The 20,562-nt window shown below is 42.1% G+C and overlaps 1 protein-coding gene across 3 annotated transcripts in view; it reads right to left on the minus strand.

Annotated features, from left to right (window-relative positions):
• The window catches only part of PLCL2 (phospholipase C like 2), a 100,710-nt gene extending 80,882 nt beyond the window's left edge, over window positions 1-19,828 (minus strand). For 2 of the 3 annotated variants that reach the window (XM_042043432.1, XM_042043433.1), the window contains exon 1: window positions 18,104-18,415. In XM_042043432.1, the coding sequence (XP_041899366.1) occupies window positions 18,104-18,415 (312 nt within the window). Of the gene's footprint in view, window positions 1-18,103; window positions 18,645-19,772 lie in introns of those variants that run through there. The other variant, XM_042043431.1, reaches the window with a different exon arrangement.
• Between the last annotated feature and the right edge of the window lie 734 nt (window positions 19,829-20,562).

Raw genomic sequence — 20,562 nt, forward strand, 5'->3', positions numbered from 1 at the left:
CACAAGATCCCTATGCATTGAGATTTCAAGTGTGACCTATCTACTTTCACATATCGAGGAAAAAGAGACTGAGAGACACTGCACATTATTAATAAAAGACTTTGATTCTTTCCAAGTAGACAGGACAGCTGTTATGTTTAATAAGATGCCAAGGTCTTAAGAAATCTTTTAATCTATACATCATACCTGACTACTTTATAGGAGAGCAAACATGACATCAGAATACAAAGTAAAACAAAGAACAATAAGGAATGATTTTGCACCATCTCATCCTGTAGAGAGAATTAAGAGACATCACATGACATTAGCAGGTGGAAGATTCAATATAAAGAAGAGTAGGTACCTTTTCCTCACCAGCACATTCAAGATACAGAACTCTGAGCCACCAGTTGTGCTACAGATGCCAAAGTATACAGGGCTCAAAAGAAACTGGGAAAAAATAATGGAAGCAAAACTCATCCTTTAAATGTAGATACTGAATATGAGAATACCACCACTGACTCCAAGAACCCTTGAGCAATAGGTCACTGAAAACTACCAGGTCAATATTGAGGGATAATGATACAGGTTAGTTCATCATTGCACTTCTCCCTGTGAAAAGCAGGGCAGGGGGAAGCAGTGAACTTTAGTAATGAAAAGTCAAAGCACTTCACTGCCTGTCTCCTCCTTTTTGCACACTGAGGCTTCTGAGACAACAGGGGTTGCTGTCCTTGCTTCCATGCACGGCGGAGCTTGACAGGCTGTTACAACACCTGGGCACCTCCCTGAGGCCTCTCAGCCTCCGAGGAGGTGATGAGGCTGCACAGCTGGATGCTTGGCTTCACAAAGCTGCTTGGGCAGCTCTCACCCAGCCTCCCTATGCTGGCAGCCTTGGCTGCAGTCAACAGCTCCAGGACAAAGCAGCCCAGGAGGCAAAGGCAGCAGTGATGGCTGCACCAGCCCCAGCATGACCATATCCCCCAGGTGACCCCAGTGGGAAGCACCTGGGTTGTCAGAGGGGCTCCAATGTGGTATTTTGTTACCTTGTCCTTCGCTGTGCTAGAATCCAGCCAGTGTTTGTGGATCAGGGACAGTGAAGCCTGGACATTCAGCACTGAGTTATCTTTTTCAGTTATTAAGTGTTCGGCCTTTACCAAACCATGCAACTGCATTCCCTGTATTCCTCTGAGCAGAGTTTCCCCATCTTGTATCTATTTAGTGGGCACACACATCAGTTTATTCTGTCTTCTTGCTTATCGTTTGCCTAGACAACCTTCAGCCTGCATTCAAGCACTCTTCTGCAGGCCCACTGGAGATAGGATGATGGGTTAGATGTAAAAAGGCCTTTTTTTAACAGAAAACTTCACAAAAATTATGAAGATGTGTATTTAAGAATTTGTATTTAAGAATTTTCCAACTGGAACACAAGCCAGAAAGCCTTTTAGTGAGGAACTTGCACAGAGAGCCTTTGCAGGAACTCATGGACACAATCCTACTACCACCTTTGTAGATGGCCCCAAGAGGAATATGTAATCACAGAATGACTTATGATGGAAGGGACCTTAAAGATCATCTAGTTCCAACCCTCCCTTCCCCTTTTATGGGCAGGGATGCCACCCACTAGACCAGATTGCTCAAAGACCCAACCGGACTGGCCTTGAACACTTCTGGGGATGGGGCATCCACAACGTCTCTGGGCAACCTGTTCCAGTGCTTCACCACCCACAGAATAAAGAATTTCTTCCCAGCATCTAATCTACATCTCTTCTCTTTTAGTTTAAAACCATTCCCCCTTGTAGCTCGAGGGTAGTTTTGAGATATTTTCCATTTCCTTTATCTTTGGCTGCTTGAAAGTGTAAAGGAAAATGAAATGTTAAAGAACCTGAGCACAAAAGATGTGAAATCCCAGTACTCTGTAACTTTCCCCTCTTTCCTTCAAATAAGCACTCTCCCTTAAGGCTGTGACCTGCTTTGTTGCATGGTTATTTAACAACACAAACTTACTGGAACAGCAAACTGGTATCACTATGGACCGGATGCCGCCTGGTCCATTAGGAACACCACAGCAACACAATATTCTCTTCCCATGTACTTAATAACCTCCAAGCCACGAAATAAACACCAAAAGTAACTATTTTTAATTAGTCTCAAATGAAATAAGGAATAGTTTAAATATCTCTGCTTTTAAGCTTATCTTGACTATTTTAAATGCAAGTGGAATTTTGTTTTATTCCCACATCTGTCCCTTCCAATGAATCCTATGAATCTGGAACATTCCTATGAATCAGGAACAAATATAATGAAAACTACAATTCTGATTCACTGATTCCCATATTAAATTGAGTATTTTGTCTTCCTGGTAAACTCATCTTCCCCTTAATACACACACACACACACACACATATACATATGTATGTATATATATATATCTCCACCAAACTAAAAGCAGTCTATTCAATTAATCCTGCACATCGAACCAAATAGAATAAGCTTACAAGTTTGACCCAAGAAAATACCACCACGTTATGCTACTACCTTTAAAGAAAAAAGAAAATGTTTCAAAAACATGGAGTGATACACCGTGAATATACACAGTGTTACAGAGTGAATACATACCACAAAATCAAGAACATATAACAAAATAATGCCATAGTAGAGAAAAATAAAATTTCTCTGTTCTTTTTGTTGTTCTTAGCTACCAACACAGGTCAACTACCAGAACTCATGTAACACTCAGGCCAGACAGGAGACCTCCCAGTCTCACACACACACGAAAAAAAACCTGAAAAACATAAAACCCCAAAATCCCAAACAAACAAAAGGGCAACATGGACAGAATTAAAAGTGAAGGACTTACATTATGCTACCTTAAAAGTCAGCTTTCTGCATCATTTGCTTATTTCCTCTATTTGGAAAACTGCCACATTTCTTTCCGAAGCATTTGTTAGGAAAGATTTTCTTAATGACACTTCTGTCCCTTACATTGTTTTCTGAGACCTTGTTTGTCTACAATATAGAAGTGAAAAACAAATGTCTCAGACCTGATAAGCTTTGCAATAACTGAAGGAAAACAGGTTATGACAGCTAAGTGTAACAAGTATCTTCAGTGAAGAATCCCAAAATAACTTGGGCAAGGAACTTAAGAAAAGGTGCCCATAAACTCTGAAATTTTTCAAGTTACAGCCTAAAATATGGGGTTTGGTTTTTTGTGGGGGGAGGGAGGGGATGGTTCTAAAGTTTTACATGTAGGCAAAACAGGGCTACAAAATTCTAACAGGTGTCACCTTCTCCCACTCATTTATTATGAATACTGAAAGAAAACGTATAATGTGAAATAAGTATATTTTTCAGTAACAGTCTGGTTCAAAGTCTCCTAGAGTTTTAGTACATTTCTTACTGTGCTTTATAGTAACAAATTACATTAAAACAAAGATTTCCTGAAGGCAAGAAGAAATGGCTTTTCATTGCTTATTTACAACAAGTAATGAGTTTGACAAGCTACAAAAACAAGAGAGATGGAAATGAAGTTTCAAGCAGCGCAATTTCTGCCTCACAGAACTGCAGCTAATGTAAGACACAGAAAGACCACAGACATAGTGAAGAGAGTTCTCCTGTATCATCTAAACACAGCTGGATAAGAGTGTTTCTTAGCAGTAGTATAATGCAAGACAGAAGTTCAATTTTTTATTCTCTCTAAAGTGTTGCCTCTCTCCCTTTCCTCAACATGGCAGGTACAAGAATGTTTTGTTTTCCCACTGGAAGAAGCCTACTCCCTGACACAACCATGAGTTGTATTTAAAACAGGGTAGTAACAATACAAAAATATTAGGCACAAATTTTATTCTGTCTATATTTAAAAAGAAATCTTATAAACTAAGAACCATCATTAAAAGAACCATATTTCCAGAAAGAGGGTTAAGAAATGTCACATTCATTTCATACACTGTAGGATTGCGAGATGATTTGACAAGTCACAGAGGGATTTTGCTGCTGCTCAACAACTATCTTTCATAATAAGATCTCCCAAGACACTTTCCAGCAAGAAATTAACTGGTACTCCACAAAGGAAAAAAAAATAAAAACCCAAACCAAACCAACAAAAAAACCCACTGCAAAATACTAGTAAATGTAGCTTTCCACAATGCTGTATGGTGCTGAAATCTGTGAAAACTATGAGATACCAAAGTTGTAGGAAAAGGACTGCAAAATACTTTCCCTCATTCAATCACATTATTCTTTGCATAAAGCTCATCCTATGACCAAAAATCCTTTTTTTTTCACCAGTTTTCAAAAACTGCGCTACTACTTAGCAACAAGGAATATATTCCACACCTAACATACCTCTTTCTGTTTTTTATCAAATGGAATACTACATTTTCCAAGTAACTCCTTTAAACATTGTGACTGTGATTTATATCTCAGCTGTCTGTGAAATCATTGTATTTCCCTTCATTACCAGCACTGCAACCTGCTTGCGTTCTCAAGCCTCTGGTTTCAGGAGCCTTGGACTCAGATTTAAATTTCTGCCAAGTTGTTGGCCTGAAATAATACAGAACATTTTGTCATCCTTTCTAGTATAACAAATTGAGAGCTTTGAATTGAGGCCTTACTCTTTTTTCTGAAGTTTTGTCTGTCAACAACAGCATTTTAAGAATCTTTAACTGCATAATCCCCTGATCAGTGCAAGACCGATACAGTTCACATTGTCCAGCAAGGATTCCCAGGAGTTTGTTACCAAAGCCTCCTAAGCAAGTAAAAAGAGGAAGGTTCACACAACTACATTGTTAACAATTACATAAGATTTTTAAATCAATGGACCAAGAGCTCAGTCTGTATTATATTTTTGAAAAATCCTGGAAAAAAGAAGTAAAGACAAAAAACCACCTGGCTTACGCTCAAAGCAGCCAACAGAAGTTTGCAGCAGAAGCCCATGACTTATTCCCATCAACCATTGTAAGCAGTGCAGATGAGACATTTAAAATAAGAAAAGGTTACAAGGTGTGCATTTCTAGACTACAGAAGTGTCTTGTAAATATTTTAAATAGTAAGGAAAAAAAAGTAGGGAGTAGCTTTCACCACAATGCCTTTTGACTCTTGCAAAATTCAGTGACATGGCAGCTAGGAGTAAGGTTCTGAACCAAACAGAAAAAAACATAATACTGCTCTGCATTTGCCTTATATACTAAAAATTCTTATTTATATTTATTTTATACCAAAAAAATTTTACACATTTAACAGCTATGCTGTATTTTAACAGAACGCATCAGAAAAATCTTATTTCTCCATCACTTCAGCCAAAGATATCATTTGATAAAGCACACTGAGCAGATTTACATAAAGTCTATGTGATGGTGGATAATCAAGCAGTAGGTTAGAGCTCCAGGTGACAGGTTTTTCTCAGCAAAAGATGCATTTAGTTGCATGATGGTATCCCATCATGTAATTTTACTAAATTCACCAGAAAAAGTGAAAAAGACCTGAAATGAATTCAGTAATTCAATAAATTCACTTCATAATACTTCCAATACACGAAGAAATGGTTTGCCAACTGTATTGTAAATCTAAACATTAGAATCTCATTTTTTTCAAATAAGATTAGTTTAAGATTCTTAGATATTTGGCAAGTGGTTAATCTTGTAAATCATTATTAGTGGCCAAAACTTTAATCGCAAGGCACTCAAATTATTATAGTAAATTTTATATATCCACTAAGGACTGAGTTGAATTTGGGATTAGATGTAGAAGAAAGAAAAATATTTTCTGCAGCTGACCCCACTGAAAGTATACATTTGACCTGTTATTTCCAACTAATATAAAACATCATCTGCAATTATCAGGACAAAGAAATAGTGAATTTTCTCCCAGCATAGCAAGAACTCCTAAACTCCTATTTTTGGAGGTCAAGTTCAATACTTATGGACAAAAATATTAATTTCTACATGTAAAACAATTAAAATCCATGCCATGTTCTATTCTTGCTACTCCAACTGAGTGTATGCCACTTACACAAGAAAAATAACACATAATCAGACATTTTAGAACAAGCAGTAGAATTACCTGAAGCTTTGAGACTTAAGTGCATAAAGATAATTTTGCTGACAGTGATGCTCAGAAATTATGAGTCAGACACTGGATTCTTGCCACAAAATGGGCTCACAAAAGTATGAGGATTCAAAAATCCTCAGGAATTCAGGAGTAACCAAGGTATGTCTCAACACAGCAGTCCAACTGAGCAGGAATAGGCTAATAGGGATGACTTTTCTTCTCAGAAGTGAGAAAGAACTGAAGAAGGGAAAGAAAACAAACCAGTTTCCCTCCTCAAAGGAGAAAAGACAGACAAGCAATAAAGTGTTGGGATTTCCTTCCAAGATAATGCTGTTGTATCAATCTCGTGGGACACAGAAACTTCTGGTTATGTTTGTCCTTCATTACTTACTGTATTTAATAATCATTTTAATCCTCAGTTGAATAATTCTCTGCAGTGAAACTTCAGATGTTCTATTTTCAGGAAGCTATCTGATCTCATTGTTATACTTTGTGTGAGTTTTCTGAAGAATAAAAATGCCTTCTTGACTCTTCTGGACTCTGACACAGGCATTCTGAAGAGCCTCAAACATTATAAAAGCAAAAGAAATAAAAGATTGAATAAAATAATCCATTAACACAAGTGTTGGACAAGAACCTTAAAAGTCAACCACAGCTAGAAGCTCGATGTGCTAATCAGCAATGCTTTGTGTCACCAGCACCACGAAAACACTTCCTAAAAGACTTCTAACAGAACAATTGTCTCCTGCAAAGATGTTAATGGCAGCCACTTCCAACACAACTATCACCACTAGAATAAACATTCTTACATAGTCCTTTAAAAAGGTTTTAAATATTTAGCAAAAGGTTTTAACAGCACTCTCCCACTGCCAATTAGCAGCAGTGATACCATTTAAATATTTGATGATGACAACACTAAAAATAAATAAATTACAGTCCAATTTAGTATCACAATATTGCTAAACCTTCATTACGTTATAGTAGATTTACACATTTGACTGGCACACATTTGGAATACCATTTTAGTCCTGCACTGCAAAAAATTAATAAAATGGTAGGAAAAAAACATATTAAAGGGTGCCAGGATAAAAAAAAGAATGCACAGAAAAGCTTCAATAGGCGGAATGACAACAAATTGAGATGCTTTAGCCCAGGAAAAAAAATTACATAAAGCAAACGTGAGGAACACAGCTCATTTGTGGAAAAGAGAAAGTGTTCTAACATAAGAACCAGGGGACACCAGGTAAACAAGTAAATAGCTGCCTGGTAAAACCATGCAAAGAAACAAAAAAAAAAAGAGAAAAAACCTGACTTCTTCACACAACACATAGTTAAGAAACTGCCATAGGATGTTACAGTGGTGAAAAGCTTCCAAAAGTCAAACTGGCCTTTGACAATTAATGGGGAGGAAAAACCACCCATAAGGCTTAAATGCATCTTAGTTCCAGATCACTTAAGGCTGGAAGCAGATGTCAGGGAAGGAGGCTTCTTCTATTCTTCCTGTTGGAGGCAACATCATGAGCCAAATGGACTTTCAGCCACCCTTAAAATTCACAAGGGCTGGGAACTTTTGAAGGCTGGGGGAAACAGATGCATCTACCCCAAGCTGTGCAGTCAGCCTTCATCACAGACAGGTTCAAGCCCCAAAGCCTGTAGGACTTAAACCCCCTGGGAAGGCTGAGAGCCTTGCACTGGAATGTGCACTCCCTTTTCATCACTCCTTTTCTGGGGATTCACAAGCAGACACAAAGAACTGCACAGAGCACACAGAGTTCTGCTCTGCTCCAACACTTTGCTGGGAATAGAAGGTTCCCCACCAGCTGTTCCAGACAAAAAGCAGAGTGTGGCCAGTCTGTTACTGCTGAAGCAGGAAGGCCAAGCTGTATGAGGGATGCGGAGAGACCCAAGAAAGGGAGGGATGAGCAGGCTGGGTGACACAGCGGGTGAGGTGACAGACACAAACCGGATCCAGGCCAAGCAGGCTAGTGAAAGACCAATACTATCCATTCTTCCAAAGCATCCTTCTAAATCTACAAAACACCACAAGGTGATTCTCACAACTGGAGGCATTCAGTGGCTCCACACTACACCACCACTCTCAGAGCAGATTCCAGACCAGGCTGGCTGCTCACTGAAGAAGGACCATGAGGCAACATGGAACGCATTATCTAGGCTGAAAAGTGTTAACCTCAAATAACGTTTGTGAAACACATCACTGCAACTACTACAACCAGGAAGAACGAGAAATTAGAGGACATTTGGGTTTAACAAATGAAGTACATCCAATAGGCCATATAAAGTTCTTGGAAGGTTCTTCAAAAGCAAGAAAAACCTAATACTACACAGACTCAAACGACTTACGTCTGATCTAGCTTTTTCCACTATGTGGTAGTAATGTGCCATGATGAAATACATTCTCATTTAACATAAATATTAGTCTTGAACTCTAGAATTTACATTGGCTTTTTGTAACAAACTGCTATCAACAGATCTCAAAAAAAAAAATTATTTAGGGAGCATTCTCTGTAATCAACAAAATACATTTCAGTTGATTCAAGACTGATTTCCTGAAGTGATTTATTTCCAACTGCTACTGAGTTTTTCCTGCCTTACGTAGCAAAAGTGGATGTATTTACATTGTAAACATGTCAATATTGCAACTGAATGTAAGTATTATTTCTGCAACTCAGAAACTAACATTTCCTACAGTACGTACATGAAAGAGATTCATTCTGCTTTAAATTTACTAAACAAAAAAGCATGGTAGAGTATACAAAGTCACTGTCTTGCCTTTTTTTGTGTTCCTGTGCTGTTCACAGGAGTTACTTAAAATCAATAAATAACTGCCTATCCTAAAACCCCCAACAACAGGAAGAAAATATTCTTAACAAAAGCTTCAACACAAGCTGAATTCCTGTCCTTTTAGTCCAAACTACACCTTGGTAATACAAAGCAATGAAATTATATCTTTTTAAATAAGCAGTCATTTACACTTTATTTTAAGGAATGCAGCTAGAACAAACAGTTGACAATGTCAAACACTTTCATCACAGGGAACTAGGTAATGAAATATATAAAGCATCCTGGATTTTCCATCATAAGAGGTACTTCACAAAACAAAACCCGTGCAGACCATTCTGCTGCTGCAGAATTTCACCATTCTTCCTCTCCTATCCTACACTAAAAAGGACAGTAAAGGATGGGGATATGTTCACAGATGCTAAAACATCAAAGCACACACAGAAATGTATAATGCTCTGCCTTTTTTTAGTGTAAGAAAAATAATAATGCTGGTAAGAAGAAAGGAAAAAAATATAAGGGGGGGCGGGAAGTTATAATCACAGAAACTCAACCATTAAAAAATCTTGAAAATTCTGTGGAAGTGCTTTTTATGAAAAAAGCTGCAGGTCTTTTTCTTCTGAAGTATGGATTATCTCATAATTTAAAGGCAATACCAAATCATTTTAATCAATTTCAGCAAAGGCATTAGGACAGTCATTACACTAATATGCATAATATCAATTATCTGCTATATACTTGTATGGTACCCATTTCTTATACCAAAATAAAACGTCTGAATAAGTTTCTTTTGTTAAAGACTTTTATAGTTAACTTTGAAATCCAGCTTAATATTTTGCTATTTTTTATTGTTCATTTTATAAAACTGTCAGCTGCTATTCTGAAAAGGAGTTGGTTTGTTTGTTTAAAGATACTTCCTGTCCACCTGCACTTATTTCCAGAATGTGAAAATTTGGTATCTGAAAAGATTCCTGAGCATGGTATACAATCTGAAGTACTCAGGGATATTTTATTACTTACTCCAAAAGGCCAAATGACATTAAAAGGAATCCCAAGAGAGGCAGAAACGAATCACTGCTATTTTACTCTCCCAAGGCTGTACCAGTTAACACTGTGAGCCTCAGTACTGCTGAATTCCAGTCTCTCCCTACAGTGCGCTCTTCACTGCTTTGAATATTCATGTTTTGTGAGGTCAAGGTGTAGGAGGGAACAGGCGAGTGAACTCAGGGATGTTCCTCTTCAGGAACAATGGACAGATGAGTCTATACAGACAGCTCTGGAAAATAAGCGAGTTAAGTAGATTATTAAGAGATGTATTGCAGTCAAGAGGATGGGCAACAATCCTTTCAAAGGACTGCTTCATGCACAGCCTTCTACAACAGGGAGAAGTACAGTGATGGCACTGCCACATGTTTGAAAGGCATGCCAGATGTGAAGATCCACTGTAAACCAGTAACAATAGTCTTCATAAACACAGCTGCAAAACAGGGAAAGAGGCCACTTGCTACTTACTCTCCATAAAGACAAACAAACCAGCCCCCTCCAAAGGGCCCATTTTATGCCAATGCTACAATCCAGTTATAATAATAATATCAATTTGTACTTACCAACTATTATTTTAACATATTTAGAAGGAACAACATTTTCTCAAAAATTGTATTTTTGAGCTAGATTCTGCAACATCGTATCACTCAATTTACAGGTGGTGAAGAATACAAATAACCAATTTCTATTTTAACCATGGAATATATAATTTGATCTTGTACCAAAATCTATAACAATCTACTTAACAATCCCCCCCCCCAAAAAAAATCATGTACCATGTATGATAAAATGAGAGCATAGTTAAAACAGGATGTTTACCTGAAGGTGGAAGAGCTGCATGTATGTTAGAAGGTACGTTAAAATCAGAAAGAACCTGACAAACCGAAGATATAATCTGAAATAATTAGAATGCAGTTAGTAGGACAAGTACAAGCTCTTTGCAGATGATTGCTTTTGCCCATTACAAAGAGGAACAATCAGGCAGCAGCTTGCATAGAAGGATCACAAACAAAAGGTCATTAAAAGACAAAAAGCATCATACTGAAATTTATTAACAGTCGATCCTGTAGCAGAGCAGTGGAGCAGAGTAGACTGACCTCTTGAGGTCTCTTCCAGCCCTATTTTTAAACATTCTTATATATATATACACATTGCTGATTTTTATCACGATTTCATGATTTCCTCTTCTCCATGTATATTACACATAAATTACTATACACCTTTCCTCCCCCAAAATCGACCTGCTAGTCTGTTTCTCTTTAGACTTCTAAATTTTGAACACAATCCCACATTTGTGTGAAAAGATAAATAATTTAGAATCCATGCACTAATATCATAATATGTGCTCTAACTTAATTTGCCCTTAGAGATTGACAATTGGCAAATTTTATATAAGGGTCTTTCCCTAATAGAGTCAGTGCAAATAATACAAGGATGGATGGCAATATCATCCATGGACCAGCAAAGGCTGGGAAACTACACAATTAACTTGTCCTGTCAGTCTCTGTTTAAATTCTTTTAATCTTCCACAAATGCAATCAAATCATGGAAGTAGTGTACTATTTGTGAGCCATGGGCAGGACACCACTGCTCTAATTCCTAGTTTAAAAATAGGCTAAACTAGTCATGTCACTGATCAAGCCTGATAGTAGGCATAAGTAAAAATCTCATCAGGTATTCATAATGATTTTTAATTCCATTAATTAATTTTTCACCACTGAACAGACTGAACGTGTTTTGTGGATAGTCTAAGGTTTTGTGGGCACAGGCGGTGAAGGAGTTCCTATTATTCACACTAGCCAAGCTCTTTACTCAGTCAAGAGAAATAGACAGATAAGCTCTTCCAGAAGAGAAGTCAGAGAAGCTAAATTCATCCAAATTAAGCTTCCACTCCAAGTCAGCTTTTGAAAAAAATGCTTCTCTTTGTACATAAGCTAACTAAACCATGTAAAGGCAGAATCCTCATGTATACATTTCTACAAACAACTTTTTTTTTGTGTGTTACATATCTTCAAATAAAATTTCGATTACTGCAGTCTACAGAAACTACTAATGCAAATAAAAACACAGACCAAATGCAATGTACAACCTACCCATTCAGTGGCTGTGACATACAGTGTCACTGTTAACAAGTAGTAAACTGCCTGATACATAGGTCTAGCGTATATATATGATACTCTATGCAAATACCTAAAGTATACAGCTTTTGTATCACAGAAGATAGGATTTTTATGGTGCTAAGGTATTCTTTTCAAAATATTGTATTTTTTAAAAATTAGGAAGCCAGTACACAATCAGTAGTAGAGGATGGAGAAGGAATACAAATATGGATGGGTCCTGGTAACCTTCTATAATCTAGCTGAGAGTCCAAAAAATCACAGAGACAGCATCCTCTAAAAGAAAGCTCCAGGATTCATGGAGCTGCAGTTAGCTGTTCAGGTCTCTCATAATGACAAACCAAAGAGGTAAGACAGATCTGCATTAAAACAACAAGAGAAAACTAAGAAATAAACAAAAACAAATCCAGAAACAGCCTCTCAGAAAAACTTACACTTTGGCTGTCTAGTTGAATGGCTATCCAAGGTTAGACGGGGAGCTCAACTATCACTGCCTTCTTCCCTAAATATATGCCTTTTTGTGCTGCCAGTTTTGGTGTCAATTAGGACATGGGCTCTGGGCAAAATATCTTTTACTGCTGGGACATCCACATCCTTCCTCCACAGATCTTCTGTATCCAGGAGAAATTCAGCTGATACTGTAGCATTTTGTTTCCAAGGGGAAGGGCATGAGTAAACCAAACATGTTAGTTTTCTCCTTCTTTCCTCTCCATGGCTGTTTTCTTTGAACTTAAAGAACCTTAGCATCTTCGAGCCAAAGACTGCTTAATCAAGTTTACTTGCACCATTACACAGGTTTCTTTGTAATATGAAAAATGACTGAAAATCAGGTAATTTCATATACTTTAAACTGAGTCCAGGAACCTAATTCCTTGATATTCTTTCAAATGGAAGCCAAATATGTATGACCTGTTCCTAGGCCTCCATGAAGACTTGCAAATATTGTGGCTAAGATAATTTAGAACTGCAGAGAACCTAAGTCCACTGAAAATGCTACTTTAGAGTTTACCATGAAAGCAAAAGAGTTTATATTAAAGCATTTAAAACAGAGCCGTAGAAAACACTGTTCAACATTCTCCATATTTCATATTTTGTACACCTGATACAAATGGGTATTACAGTATGAACTAGAGATCACAAAAGGTTGAACAAGATAGCAACATATACTGGCATTCCAACAAGAAAAAATAAGATCTTGATGCATATGCTGTCTAAATCCCCCATCATAGAAAGACACAGATATGTTTAGTTTCAAAAGCAAAGCTCTGCTGAAAATTATACCCTAGAGGATCTACCTGCTAAATTTGGTCCCTCTCTTCTCACAGACTTTGAAACTTAGGAGTTGACAATGCTCAGCAAGTGCATGACTTTACAGAGCTTCTGTTTAGACCAGAAGAAAAAAGGAAGATACAAATTTGTTTAAGTTGTCAGCCAAGAAATTTATTGACACTGAGATTAGTATTGGTATATGCCAAAAAAACACCCTGGACTTTGCTTCCACACACATCTTGATAAAAAACACTCCTGCTCACAGAATGCTAAAGCCACCGTTCTCCATGTGTTTCTCACTGCTGCCTTCCTAAATAACTGCAGTTTCTCCTAAGTGTATCTCGTCTCATTTTATTACCATAACCTGTCTCCTAATAGAGACATATTTGTCCCCCTGGACCTCTTTCTGTCTAGGTCTATAGCTTTGGGAAACCATGAGGTTCTGTAACCATTTATTGGACGTCCCTGGAAGCAAGCAGCTCTGAGGAAACATACCCATACACCACAAGTCACTTGCTGCCTTAAAGATTCTCAAACGCCTACCCACCTCAAAGTCTCTTTCAGAAAGGCGTGGAGGAACCTCACACAAAAATAAAGTAAGCTCACTGCCAACTGTCAGAGCAGCTAAGAAAAGTTCACAGGATGCTTAAATCCACTTTGAACTGCAAGATATAAATTCATTTCACAGAATATTATAGGAAATGTTGTAGGAAATTACATAATAGGAAACCACAGCTAGCTGCACCAAGGAAAATATTATGGAAAAACAAAACAATCACCCCAAAACCCACTACGTACAAACAAGTGGCACATAAATTAGTTCACAAATCAGGTATCCAAGAGCCTAAATCTCATGGATGCACAATGCATCATCACTATTACCTCTTGAAAAATCAGAAACTCATAAATACAGAGAATAAAAAATAGAAACTGAAAAAGTCTCTATAAACACATGTACGTAGTCTTTAGTCCTCAAATTTGGTACAACAAAGGCAAGCAATAAAAAAGGCTATTCCATAAAAATTGCTACAAATGAAGAGTACAATCTTTAATCCTTTCAGTCTAAACACAGCTGACATATGAGAGTGAAAGGCCAAGTAAACTACTATGTATAAAGCCTGTGTTACTTTTTCCAGTAATAGCAGCTGTACCACCTGCCATCATCCTAGGTGACACTTCAGACTCAAAGAGTACATCATGTTATACCAAACAAGAAAGAAAAAGTCAAAATTAGCAGGTGCACTAAGTAAATAAGACAGAAAAAAAAATATGGAGCTACTGGAAAAAGGGAACAGAGACTGCAAGTAAGAAAGGAAAGGGAAAAAAGGCAGCAACTGCTCTTCTCAGAGTTATGAAAATAGACAGCCAATGGAAGCACAGACTGAAACCAAAATAAAATACAGATCTGTGCTCCTGATTCTCATGCACAAACCCGTGGTTCTAAAGGATTTCGTCTGAGCTAGAACTATTAACTCAAATGTCAATTTTCTGTTTGTGACCCAAACACCTACACGGTAATTGGCAGGCACAACGTTTAAGTATTAGATATTCCATAAAGGTGCATTTTACAGATCAACTAACAATGTCATGTTTTGCACAAACGTATGAAATCTACATCTGCATGGAACAGACCTGTTCCTTGAGGTTACTTTGTATCCTCTTTAAGAGTAGCTTTACCTACATAAGCTATTGAAACTCCAGGAACACTTTCCAAAAACATATTACATCTTACTTTTTCCACTCTTTACAGACATTTGCTCTGCAAGAGCAGGCAAGAAGCATCTTAAGGTTTACTACCCCTGCCAGATGTTCCAAAAGGTTTTATAGTGAAAACCAGGCACCAACACACCCGGATTCAAACCACCTGAACTGCTGAACTAAGCAGGCAGAATAATATTCAGAATATATTTAGACAGGTGATTTTTCCCAAAAGTATTAAAACAGTCATATCTAAAATAAATATGGACCACATAACCTTAAATGCAGTGTTGTCACATTTTTCCACTCAAGATAATTATTCATAGGATAACACAAAGTTTTTGTAATCAGTTCTTGGCTGCTGCACAGATTACTGTTCACATCTGCAAAACAGTATTCAGCAGCAATAATAGCAGAAAGTTGAATAATTTTGTATTCCAAAGTGCTAACATTTCTGTAGAAACTAAGAACCTTGACTCGGCTATCCATGAAATGTAATTCAAAACCTATTTCCTTATCTCATGCTTCTTGATCTTAATATATCACAAATCCCTAGGTACTGTGACCTTGTCTGGTCCCCAGAGAGGCAGAAGGTTGCTGTATAATTAAATCATACACTACAAAGTAGTGGAACAGCATGGTACACACTGCAAACAACACTACTGTCTTTCCTGGGCTACCACAGAAGAAACAAAAAAGCTTTAAGAAATATCAGACCTGTAAAAAAAAAACCACTGGCAAATCCAGCAAATATGAAGTTATTCCAATACCAAGCTCAGCTGCCCCTTGTCCATTGTTATAATTTCTTTAGCACACACACACACACACGTACACGCCCAGCACCACTGCTCAAACAGGAAGGGTGGGTACCGCCTGTCAAATGTGTTCCACTGCTCACTGCCCTTGCTCTCCCCTTGGTTTTTACAGCAAGGTCCAGGAGACAGTAACACAACTTTCAATACACTACTAGTCTTGATATTCTACACATTTTTCCATCATCCAACCAACAGAACAACAGAGATAATGGGCAAATCATGGGCTGATTGTGTGGAATTTATGTTCTAACTGTGGTGAATTGTGTGTGTTTTGTTTGGTGTTGTGATGGTGATGTATTTGATTTTGGCGTGGGGAATTCTTTTTCGTTGATGTGACTGAAATTTGTGAAGATTGTATGATGGATGTGGATTTTAATGATAAGGGGTGGAATGTCTCTTGGGTTAGCATGACAAGATTTTGGCAGCAGGAAGGCTACAGGGGTGGCTTCTGTGAGAAGGTGCCAGTAGCTTCACCGATGACCAACACAGCCAATGCCAGCCGGCTCCAACATGGCCAAGCCGACCCCACCAGTGACTGTGGCAGTACTCCTGGGATAACAGACTTAACAGGGTAGGAGAAAAAACTGACAGGAAGCAATTGCAGCCAGAGAGAGGGGAGCACAGTAGACAAGTGAAACAACACTGCAGACACCAAGGTCAGTGAAGGAGGGGAGAAGGTGCTCCAGGTGCCAGAGCTGAGATTTCCCTGCAGCCCACAGAGAAGACCATGGTGAGACAAGCTGTCCCCCAGCAGCCCATGGAGGACTCCACGGCAGAGGAGGTGGATGCCTGAAGAAGGCTGTGACACTGTGGGAAGCCCATGCTGAAGAAGGCTCCTGGCAGGACCCATGGACAAAGGGAAGCCTAGGCTGGAGCAGGTTTACAGGCAGGACTTGTGACCCCCATGTGGGAACCACACTAGAGCAGTTCAGGAAGAACTGCACCCTGTGGATAAGACTCAGGTTGGAGAAGTTCATGGAAGTTCATGGTCCCTCCCATAGGACAGGACCCCATGCTGGAACAGGGTAAAAGCATGAGCAGTCCTACCCGCAAGAGGAGGAAGGAACAGCAGAAACATGTGATGAACTGACCACAACCCCCATTCCACATCCCCCTGCACCACTGGAGGGGGGCGGAATGGAGGGAAGGTGTTTTTAAGATTTGGTTTTATTTCTTATTATCCTATATTTTTGATTCATTTCCACAAGTCAAGTATGTTCTGTCCATGACAGTAATTTCTGAGTGATCTCTCCCTGTCCTTATCTCGACCCATGAGCCTTTCAGCCTTTTGTTCTATCTTCTTTTCCCTGTCCAGCTGAGGAGGGGAGCAACAGAGTGTCTTTGGTTGGTGTCTGACATCCAGCCAAGGTCAGCCCACCACAGCTGATTTTGGAAGCATACAAATATCTAAGAAAACAACACATCCGTTTAATTTAGATCTAGCTAACCTTGATTAAACTCAGATCTTAAGTACTTGAAGTTGTGCTTCATTTCACAGCTAACACAGCTGTTATACCATTGGAATAATTTCTCTATGTTCTCTCAACCTTTTCCGTGGAGTTGGGAAAGCTAACCCAACACATATCTCAGAAACCACGGATTTAATAAGCTGTATTTGTAGAAATAAACAACTGTATTTGTAGAAATAACTGTATTTAAAAAAAAAAAAAAATCCTATTCCTTTTTGCCCAAGCTACATTCTACCACTGATGCTCCCCTTACTTTTCAAGCTGAAATAGAGGCGTTCAGAATATGCAGCACCATGTATAAAGATGTTTCTATAGGTGAAGTACAACTCAGCCTACTGCTAAACAAGCTGTCATTTTTAACAAGAAGAATGTTCCCTATTATGCCTTCTCCCACCCCCAGCCCAATGACATCCCGAATCTCTCATCACCTGCTGTGTGCCTGTCACACACACAAGCCAATGGAGCCACAAAATTGCTCTGCACAGGTGCATCCCAAATAACAAGCATACTGTACAATTCATGTCTTTCCCTGCCAGGCTGGTGCCCATGTTGTCTTGTCACCAGCCAGCTAGTTTCTCTCGCCTTCCCTAACAGGAGTTAGAGCCTTCTGCTTTAATAAACCTCAAAACATGACGCCCAGCTACCCCCAAGTGTGGATGTATACAAAGCCATCCTCTCACTGTTGTCGACTTCTGACAAAGGAAAAATCAAGTCCCCTCACCACAGGGGGGAGGAAAAAAAGAGAAAGAAAAAAGCTGCCTGTCCTTTCATCTAGAGCCAAGGCTCTGTGAGCCCAATGTATCGCCCGCATCTCCCTCCCTCTGTCACAGAGAAAAAGACCCCGATGGGGAGGAGCAAGAGCTCTTACCTTAATTATGCTGCTCCTCCGGGGGATGCCGGGTTTGCCTTCTCGTTGTTGACTGGTGGAAAATCCTTTTTCTTTGCTGCTGCTCTCCGGGCTTGCAGGAGGAGCTGATCCCGGCTCCTCACCAGCTCCCGGCTGGGCACAGTCCCCGTTGGAGACCCGGCTGCCCGCACTGTCAAAGCGGGATCTCCCGCCGCCGCCTCCTCCTCCTCCTTCCCCATCTCCTGCCTTGAAGGCCACCTTCCCTTGGACCGGCCCCGGGGAGGAGGGCAGCCCCCCGCCGCCGGTGCCGCCACCGCTGCCAAACTCCGCCATCAGCCTCCCTGGCTACGGCAGAAGCACCACCGCTGCCCCCCTCCCCTCCTCCCGCGGCCGCTCGGCGGTGGCTCTCCTTCCGCTTTCTCTCTATTTACGATCGGGGGATTTTGAGCCAAAGTCTCTCCCCCCCGCGCATTTGGCAGCCGAGGCCGCGTAGCTCCAAGAGGGGAAGGGGGACGAACGAAACGTGTCGGTGGCGGCTCGGCGAGCACCAGTCCCGCAGCACCTGGAGAGGGAAAAGGAGACGAAACGTAACAACCCGTCCTCACTCGGGGCGGGGGAGCGTCGCACCGCGGCGCGCTGCCCTGCGCGCACACACGGACACGCGTGGGAGGAGAGGGGCTGCCCGGGGTCCCCGCCGGGCACACGCGCGACCCGCCGAGGGCACCGAGCGGGCAGAGCGCAGCCCCGCCGCGGGGACAGGGACCGGCCCGCCCCGGCCGCCAAGGGGCGAGGGAGGCGGCAGGGGACCGGAGGAACTGCGCTTTTGGGGCTGCTCAGCCGGGAAAACGAGAGGCGTTGATGGCGGTATTTTCTCATCCTGACACAGCGACACCCACAATCGCTGAAGCAACGAAGCGGGAGCGAAAAGAGAACTTGCAGAACAACACGCCCCAAAGCCTTCGGCCCCGGCCCGGGGGAAAGCCCGTCCCACGCACGGCGGGGACGATCCGCCGCAGCCCCTCTCCGGCCACGAGCGGCGGCGAGAAGCGGCGGAACACGAGCAGGGTCACCGCCGCCGCCCCGCGGGGCAGCCCCCGGGCACCCTCGGCAACTTTTCTCCCTTCCCGCTGCCTGCTGACATGCAGCCGCCCCAGAGCGGAGACAGCCCGGCCAGGGCAGCGCACCCCCGGCCCCCCGCGGCCCCTCCGCCCGCAGCCGACTCCTCCCGCACGCTGCGGCCCCGCTACCCACCTCGGCGGCGAGGGAAGCCCCCGGCTGCCGCTGCTGCAGTAGCCGCTTTTCCCCCTCTCCCCTCCTCCCCGCTATGGTCGCCGCCTCTGCCCGGAGCCGGATACAGAGAGAAACTGATTCATGTGGCTGCTCCCTCGCTCTCTGCTGCTGCTGCTGCTGCCGCCGCCGCCTTCCCCGGCCCAATGCTCGGCAGCAGCCCCGTGGGGGGAAACGCCGGCAGCGCCGAGGGGAGAGGCAGCCCCGGCCGCCCCCGCGAGGAAACTCTCCGGGGAAGGCTGAGCGAGCGATCCGGGCTCGCCCCCCCTGCCGCCGCCGGCAGTCACAGGGCCGGCCCCGCGCGGATTGGCGGCCCCGCCGCCAGCACCCCCCTCCGGCAGCTCGGGGGCGCTCCGCCGGAGGGCAGGACCCGCGCCCGCCCCTTCCCGCGCCCCGCGCTCACCGGAGGATTCCTCCGCACGCTCCCGCCCCGCGCCTGCCGGCCGGGCTCCGCGCTGACACAAAAGAGCCCGCTCCCCGGCCCCCCGCGCCCGGCCGCATCCTCCGCTCCCCGCTCCCCTCCGCCCCGGACGGCGGCTCCTCCCGCCCCTCCCGTCGGGGACCCGGGCTCTTCACCCGCCCTGCTCACCCGAGGGGCTGCAGCCGCCCCGGCGCGCAGGAAGGGCGGGGGGCGGCGGCGCAGCGACCATTCCTGCGTCCTACCGGGCGCTGACAACCCAGTGAGAGCCCAATTGGTCCAGTTAGAGCCATTAATTAATAAACGAACGAATGTGATGGAGTGCTGGAATATTAAAAGCTTAACGGAAACTGCAACTTGATGAGTACCTGCAGGCGTGTCCACGACACAGCATGCTCGGTCGGAGTGCCCTCACGTACTCCATACACACTCGTTTAGGTTTGCTATGAGACAAACAGGAGGGACTTGGTGTAAGAGCAGTAATTCAGAGAGCCACATATTTATTTTTACCTCTTAACTCGGCCACATATTGAAAGAGCTTGATATTTCACGATTAAGTTGAATAAAGGGAAATGAAATGCCACAGTCGAGACGCTTGGCCCTTTGCTTGAAATTCAGAAATTGAGTCAGTTGGGGAGACAATATATTGAGAGCATGAGCAAAACTGGAAATCGCAGAAATAGGAGTGCAAAGAGTCAGACTGAGCGAAGAGACACCTAACACGGCCCACACCATCTGACCTTCATCATTTGGCTGAAGTGCTTAGTGCAGGAGC

Source organism: Corvus kubaryi, unplaced genomic scaffold, assembly GCF_017639235.1.
Source record: "Corvus kubaryi isolate FWS band 111438036 unplaced genomic scaffold, C.kubaryi_AGA036_p1.0 37398, whole genome shotgun sequence".
Taxonomy (NCBI): Eukaryota; Metazoa; Chordata; class Aves; order Passeriformes; family Corvidae; genus Corvus; species Corvus kubaryi.